This window comes from Struthio camelus, chromosome 1 (assembly GCF_040807025.1).
Source record: "Struthio camelus isolate bStrCam1 chromosome 1, bStrCam1.hap1, whole genome shotgun sequence".
Classification (NCBI taxonomy): domain Eukaryota; kingdom Metazoa; phylum Chordata; class Aves; order Struthioniformes; family Struthionidae; genus Struthio; species Struthio camelus.
In genome coordinates, this window is record NC_090942.1 from 147,559,292 (window position 1) to 147,567,940 (window position 8,649).

Here is an 8,649-nt window from a genome sequence, read left to right on the forward strand (position 1 = left end):
AATACTTGCAATATTTGTGTAGATGTAATTAATAGAGCTGCCTGGCTGGCGCGTCCAGTGCTTCTCACCGTTGTCTGTGATCATGTGAGTTAAAAGAAAAAAATTCACCAGTTAGGCAGTTATGTAGATCTCTTGCTCTAGTGAAGCTTACGCAGTGAACTGTGCTCCAAGAGGTACAGAAAGATTGTTTCTTCTCATGTTCTCCTGTAGCATATGATGAAAAGTGCGGGTGTGTCCAAACTATTGGGGGTTTTTGGAGACAATACTGAAGTAACAAACCATAATGAGGATTTTCTCCATCCTATCTGTTCAAAACATTTGTTTAAGAATGTCTTCAGGTTTTTCACGATTTCTACTCTACTCAACTCTATTTCTGTACTTTACAATATCTAAACATTTTCTAGTTGTGCATTCAGCAATATAACTAACAGCTGTAAATGACAGCTGTTATGCCATCTTCTCTCCAAGGGAAAAAAATGTGTGCTTTGTAGTGTTGTGCTTTATTTTTCATGCAAAAATATACACATAATCACAAACTCTGACAGAAACTATGGACCATCTCAATTCTTGAATCACAATTATAAATGTGAGACAGGGAAGGTTAGGTTGTTTTATTTTGTTTTACTTTACCATCTCAAAGATAAATTTAGGGAAAAATTGATATACATAGGCTATATGATTATATTACAAAAGGCAAGATTGATGGCATGTGTTTTGAACTTGCATTCGGAGTTCATTCCACAAGCGCTGGGCTGTCCCCCAAGAAAGTTCTGTGCGTCTCATCATCTTTACAGCCATCTTTTCTGAAAAGAAAATTCCAGCAGGTCTTCAGAAATGGACTGAAGCCAAGATTCTTATTCCCAAGTTTCAGTGTCACTTCTATCACACCTCTGATCAAAATTATTTGACCAGATTTGATCACAAGGTTGCATATTTGCTGCCTTCTCTGTGCTAAATCTTCTGTCACTCTTGTCACCAGTAATAGTGTGAAAATTAAATAATACCCCCTGGAGCCATCGCATTTGGTCTGCCAGAATGTAAAGACAAAATCACAACTGCCAAACATATATTCTATACCTCTCCCCACCTTAGAACTGTATACACTTTTATTTAGGGGTCTTGTTTCTTCATTATATAAATCAAAAATTGCAGCAATCAGAGATGACAACAATAAAGATATTTAATATCACTAACAGATAAGGAAGACAGCTCTGTCCCCAAACTATTACAAACATTGAACACATATTCGACAGGAAGACACCAGCATAGCTGTGTAGTTACTGTCTAGATGATTACAATAAGTGCCTGAGAGGACTGTTGATGGCAAGCTAGGAAAGATAAATTGAATAAAACATATGGAACATATCAGTATCTCAGATATTGCCAAAACCTGAAATAGCAGAGGCATTGTCTTTGAATTTACTGTAGGAGTTAAGATGACTGTAGAGAACGGTGCTGAGATTATCTGTTTTATCCCACAAATGAATACAACCCTGAAACTTTAGCACTTTAGAGCTAGTATATGATTTTCACATAAACACTAGATACATAGCCATATCATCTCAGAACTTGACTAGTGACCAGATTTAGGGCTCAAAACAACTAAGCAGATAAGCTTACGAGCAACTTGTAGATTGCAAATCTGAAAAATGTGATCTCTGTGGTCCATTCAGCATGACAGAGGAAGTAATCCATGCTAATCCCAGATATGCCAAATAAGTAGCATGCTTGTAACAAAATTCAGAATTTGTAATATCACTGAATCCAGGTGCTTGTGCATAATGTGATTTTTAACCAACAGAAACATTTTTCAATGCAAGTGGAAATGCACTCAGAGATTGGGCTGGGAATTCCAGAGGAAAACTGACACAGGAACATTCTGCAACAAAGGCACTTCGTGAGATCTGGTTAGAAGACCTGTAACACCAATATGATTTCTTTTCGGTACAGCAAGAGTTATGTTTTTGTAATATTCTGATAGATCTAAACAAGGCTGATACTGGAGTTTGCCTGAGCCCAACAATTTGAGACAACTGAAAATTTTTGAGCTCTGACATTTTGCAACTATTAGAATGTGCTTTGGAACACAAAGGAAAAAGCAGCACCTTACCAGTTGTCTTTAACTGCTACTGATCTTCAGCCCAGTAAAACTGCAGCAGCTCAAAGAATACAACGAGATATCGGGGTCCTACTTGGGTCAAGACAGAATTAGAGTTCATAATATTGTTTCATAATACTGCAGTTGCTTCTAAATAATGTCCACTAAATCAACGCCTTTGAAGACTGTCTGTTCTTACAAATCTCACAATAAGTATTCAATATCAGATTGAAGTGGTCAGGAGGAATGATGGAAGCAACTGATGTTTATGGAAACATCAGAAGAAGCTCACAAGGATTCTCTAGAGCTCTGCCAAAATCATCTTCTGAGAGACTGCAACATGTAAGCAGACAACAACCAGAAAGAAAAGTCTCGTGTAAAGATATAGTCTTTAAATGTGATGGCTGTATTGCTGTACAGTTAGCAAAAGGAGACAGCTTTAGATAGGGTGAAAAAAATAGAGAATATTTTCTACTGTACCCTAATACTTTTTGTAACAGTCAGTAAATAAGATATGTGTCTGTGCCTAGTTTTGATCCACCTGAATATGGGTTCTTTTTGGTAAAATGTCTCCTTCATCTCATTGAAGAACACTGCGCTCTTCCTCCTTTTGTACTAAAAAATGGCTGCTAAGATCTTAGATCCCATTCTGGAACTACCTGGACAATGGAAGGACTCTCTTTGACTTCACTTTCCATATGATCAGGTTCATGATCTCAGGAAAAAAAATCAGCTTTACTAGATAACGTTATATTTTCAGTCCATTTTGTTTTTTGTAGAAGGTGAGGATGACTTTTCTTACGAACAGCAGTGCTCTTCCCCCATATCAATCAGCTTGATGCCTACACAGCTGAGCAGGGAGAATATAAATGGCAGATATCAGGTACTGAATCAGATTCCAGCCTGTATTGACAGCTCCTTTTCTGTCTCGAATATAGATGAAAAACACAGTTACCAACATAATCATTTCTCACCTCTGTGCCACAGATAGATAGTGTCAGGTAGACACTGTTTCTGTGGGTACACAAGGTAGCTTACCCACCTAGCCATGGTCCATGCCAGTTTTCAGCAGGACGGGAAGAATTGCTACTTCGGCTAAAAAAATATTACAGGAGGCATTTGGGAAACAAGTGTCATGAACTTAAATATTCCTTTGCAGGTAAGAACATAGAACTGATATAATGAAAGAATTCAACCACGTGTGAGCTAAGCAGAGTGGATAAATAACACACATTAGCCAAACACATCTGGCATCCAGACTTTAAATACTGAAATCCGGCCACAGTGAATATTATGTTGTTCCTTAAAATATATTTGATATGCATATATTTCATATGGTTTTGTCTTGAAACACTTGAAGCCCATAACCAGTGCCAGGATTCAAGATAAGATATAGAGCCTATAGTTTAAAGTCATCTTACCATTTTACCTGAAAATAGAATAATTCTTTTAAATTAAAATTGCTCTGCCTACAAGAGGCCTCAGTTTAGATCCATACACATGGTTCACCCTCATGCACAAGGAAACCTCCAAAGGTATACCATGAAAAAAGAAAAATTATAATACCAATAAAAAAAATAATCCTAAGTGCAAACTTTGTAATAAAAAATCAGTATCTAAACCTTTTTGAAAAACCTTTGAACAATTTTTTTTAGAAAATAGTATATTTTTTCCTAAAATAAGCAGTGGATTAATGTGCATGATGAAATATTATTATCTGAAAGCAAAATTGTACACTCCTCAGTATGGTAGTGAGCACTTAAGCATATATAAAATCTCACTCAGCTCAGCTGGATTCTTCCTGTGAATGAAGTGCTTATCTGCAGAAGACTTCATCTTCTGGTATTCAAGTGTCACAAGATGATGAGACTCTTTATAGTGAGTGAGCACACACAGAGATTGCTGTTCACCTCCACCTATGCATACATGGAAGTCTCATTTGTTTCAGTGGGCATTGCAAGCAAAATCCTTCTATCTCAAGTATAAAGCCCTATGATATATCGTGACCAGCAATCTTTATGCTTTCAGGTCTCAGGCCCCACTGCAGCCAGATGCACATAGCATATGGAAAGTTAGGGCCGGGGCTATACTTTCATTTCTCCATGAACACCAGCGACTATATAGACATTGAGCTTATCTTACTGTTACTTCTGAGGGCACCATAGACCCCTCCTTTTGCTTTGAAAGGAATGTAATTGCAAGAGGAGAAGGGAATCAGTAAAGCAATCTTCTGAGTTAGGACAGAAATGTGGGATTGACTGTGCGCGAAGCCTGGTCAGGTTGTCCATTGCTGCCACCTACTGTTCACACAACCTGCTTTTAAAGAGAAATATTCTTGAAGCTTTCAACGTGGCTTCTTCACTCAAGGCAGTTCTGCTGGTACGCTGCTTTAGCCGCACTGATAGAATTAAAATAGCCCACGCCCTTAACTCTGTCTTGAAGCCCTGGCTTATATTAGGGATGGGATCTCTCATGCAAATTTAGCTTCCTCAGAGTTAGCTATCTAATCAAACATTAAGGTCCAGGGCCTGGGATACTGTGATAAGAAAGACTATCACTTTCAGAGGGTGCTTTATTCCATCCTGAAATAGATTTCTAAGACAGGATGAGTTCTCCCTCCCTTTAAGCCCTAAATGATCAGACTCAGATTAGATGTCTATACTGGCAAAATATGCTTTACTTGACCTAGTTTATTACGGGTTGCTTTACCTTTTCAGTTTTTCCAACACATTTACAGCAATCAAAGTTGACAGCTCATCATGTTTTAGACCAACATTATTATGCTAGCAACAGTAATTTTGGTCAGAAACAGCTCTGATTGAGATTAAAGGCTGAGAATCTTGAGCCACAGTTTTTAGGTCAAAGTCTGAGTCCACATTTTTATTCTCACTGTCAAATGCAAAGGCTCCTTTCCACTCCATTTTCAGTTTCACTGAAGTGAAAGGTATCAAACAGATGAAGAAGGAGTATGTGACTATGAGGTGTTTATGAATATGGAAGGAACATGATCAAAGAAATGCTCCGTGCATTGAAAAAGGTGACAATATTCATCAGGACTAAGTGTACACACTGTGTTCTTAGTAGACTGTCTCTGTTTCTCCGTTATGGTTGTATGTGATGTTTGTTGGCAATTAACTAGTCAATGCCAGCTGACTGGTACAACTTGATCTACTTATATCAAAAGGAATCAGATTGCTCCTACAAAATAAGTAACTTTACGGATAAAGATGACATTAAGAAGGTTAATATCCTTTGTGTGGAAAACAGATGCATCATCAGGCTGTGCTATGAGATGCATCACTGCATCTCAACAGAATATAGTCATGTCAGCACTCACAGTAATTGCCTCAGAAAAATCCTGGCCACATCTTTCAATATAATTTGCTTATAAAGCCTGTAGCCATGCCTCTAGTTCTCATAAAACCTGGCAGGTGATCAGTGATACACCCCAACTGTTGAATAAATAATTAGAGAATATGATTCTGACAGCATTTGTTCTTCAGTTTAGGCTATCATTTGGAGTGACATAGACCCAGAGAAGCAGTGAACACCTATGAGTCAAAAACACCCTAGCTTTACTCAGCTCTCCTATTATCACCCTCCAATCTTATAACAGCTTCTGAAAAACATAGACAAATTTGTCTAGTTGCAGCAAATCCAAAACATGTAAGCATAAAAAATGCACGTAAAATTCAAAGGAAAAGTAAAACATTAACAAAGGAGGGAAAAAGAGGTGAGAACGGAGGAAAGAGGGAAAGAGTTAGTACTCCAGACCATAAGATAATGTTATTATGCTTTCATTATCTCACAAAGATTGGTTTGGATTCGACAAGCTGACACTTTACACCCATCTAAATGAAAAATTATTGCATTTTACAACTTGTTTTGGCGTTAGGCTGTAATTTGGATTTTCATCCAACGGTGGGAAGTAAGATGCCTTTTGCAGTGAGTAAGTGAAAGTTCTAGATCATCCTAGCTAAGAGATAGTCATTTCATCCTTGATTTCATGCAAAAGACTACTATGTGAGGAAGTCACTTTCTGCATTTTAAGCTACAGGACTGCTTGCCGGAGGATGTTGAAAATGCACGTGGGTTCAAAAGAAAATGGACAAATCCATGGAAGAAAAATTTATCAAAGACCTATTAGGCATAAAGACAACTGTTCTGTGTTATGCTGTACTTCAGTCATAAACTGCAGGACACTAGCAGAATATTTCTCTCCTCTTCTCATTTTCTTATCTAGCTATTCACTACCGGCACTGTTAGAGCCTTAGTGGCCCACTGGTCTAGATCAGCCTTTGGACTGATCCATTATAACAATGTTTATATTCTCAGGGCAGCTGGAGGAACCGCTGAGGCATCATATGCATTTCCCAATTATTCGATGACTAATGCTTTTTTACTAATGTTGAAACCAAATCTATGACCTCTGTATTCAGAAGAATGGCAAAGCATGCTACCAAGCTGATGTCTAAGCCCAGATACCCTCAAATTACCACAGGGAACTTTGAAAATGCTTCACAAAGTCACGGAGTTCATGATCACTGTGTTAATATAGAGAAACCTTATTAATCTGGAATTCCTCTGGCAATCTGGGGAAGGAATTTGTCTATTTACAGAATTTCAGTAGCTTTCTTGGATCACAAGATGTTCTTTACATATCAATATATTTTATTTAAAATATACGGAGTGTAAAAGCTTTATCCTTGATCCCTTATGGACATTTAGTAAAGAGAAATTGCCATGCACATGCCATGGACTGATGTTCCAACAACTGGTAGCAACAGAAAGAGATGGGCACAAGCAAAATTGTGCTCACTTTCAAGAGGTTGAACAGAATTTGCAATAACATATATTCACTTTGTTATGAATGTAGTCAGCTTTGATGCATTGTAACATTGCACTGTTTGAATGGAGAGGCTGTGAAGTATGAGGTATTCAGGGACATATAAAAACTATAAATTATTTGCATCCTTACTTTTCTCAATTTATTTCTTCATGAAAATCAATAAAAATAAAGTAAAAGAATACCTGCACCATATGTAGCATATATTTTGGATTCCTTTAAACTGAAGACAGTTATATGCTCAGAGAAAGGCTTTTGTATGCCTGTTTAGCAGTTGTTAGTTCTGGTCATGTTGAAATTAGAGACTTCCAGATACCTATTTGGGGAATTTATTCTGTGCCATATTCCCAGCACACAAACTTGCATTAAATGTCATGAGGAACCACTTCCTCAGTGGTAGAAAGTGAGGAACTGCTGGGCTTCGTGAGAGCGTAGAGTGCTTCAGGGCTCACCGGGGCACAGAGGTGCCAGAGCCACCCCACGGGTGAGTAATTGGTCATTTCCTTCCCGGCTCTAGAGCCATGAGTTAGTCTTTGGGCATAGGAAGGTTTGGGGTAGAGGCAGCACACCTCAGAAGATTCGGTTACCCAAAGCACAGTGGTCATCTGTTCTTGATTTAGTGATTGAGGATGTCTCATTACGTATTTTCACACCACCCCTGTAGGGCACCTCAGCACTCCACTTGGAGCAAATGTGACAACCAGGAGCTCTTTTTTCTCCTTAAAAAAAATCTTATTGGTTATTTTACCTAAACATTTCTTTTTTCATTCCTGTGAAGAGATTTTAAACACTAGGTGTCAGCCAGTCACCTTACAAAAGCAGATTCTCAAACCATAGCATATTTGTTTTTGGTGGCAAAAACTTCTAAAGGGAACATGTGCAATAACGTACACATCGTATGATAAGTGCAGTAATGCCAAACCCAGTTCCAGTCATTACTCCAGCACCAACTCCCCAGAGCTATTTAGCAGCCACAAAGATCCCAAGAGTCAGGAAATGCAGAGAAACTAATTTCATGCAAAGATGCTTGCACACACTGTGGTGAGTATTCACTATCTCCGTAAAGTCCCTCTTAAGCTGCTTCCTAATGCTACAGAGGACTGAAAAATTCCCCTGATAAATCACCCATGGTGCTCCAGCTTCTGAAGTATTTGCAGAAACGTAGCTTTCAAAAGAAAGACACCTCATAGCTCGGTAGAAAAACTGGAGCTCAAGAAATTCTCCACTCTTCTGCATTTCCTAATAGCTAAGTTAGGACACCAGTAGGAGTCATGTTACTGCATTTCAAGAAATTATGGGTCTCTCGTGTTTATTGTGACCTTTGCAGGCTACTCCCCACAGATCATCATTGAAATGCAGGAACTTATGTCTGCAGCCAAGCTACATCAATTACAGTTTTGACATCTGAGGGCTATTTAAGCAAACGCTTGTCTTGACAACAGAGTTTGAAGTATGCTCCTTTTGCCACATCTGCAGTGGCGAGGTAAGTGTGGTTGCCTGGTGGTGAATTATTGCAGTGAGAGTTGCTGGACTTCATGAGTGGGGCCCCTCAGGCAGCTCTGCACTGAGGGTCATCATTTTTATGGGTATGGCTTGCAATACTCAATAGAGCACACAATAGATGCAAAGACACTCAAGCTGGCTCCATAGAATAATGGTATACAAGAGGAGCTATTTGCTCAAGCACCACTGCATGACCCTGGGC

General features: G+C 38.6%; 1 protein-coding gene across 15 annotated transcripts in view; it reads left to right on the forward strand.

The window, feature by feature from the left end:
- The window catches only part of LOC138062951 (interleukin-5 receptor subunit alpha-like), a 55,459-nt gene extending 47,055 nt beyond the window's left edge, over positions 1–8,404 (forward strand). For 6 of the 15 annotated variants that reach the window (XM_068922510.1, XM_068922501.1, XM_068922517.1 and 3 more), the window contains one exon: positions 8,272–8,369. In XM_068922510.1, the coding sequence (XP_068778611.1) occupies positions 8,272–8,352 (81 nt within the window). In that variant the 3' untranslated portion in view covers positions 8,353–8,369. Of the gene's footprint in view, positions 1–1,801; positions 7,138–8,271 lie in introns of those variants that run through there. The other 9 variants (XM_068922557.1, XM_068922549.1, XM_068922565.1 and 6 more) reach the window with 6 other exon arrangements.
- The last annotated feature ends 245 nt before the right edge of the window (positions 8,405–8,649 follow it).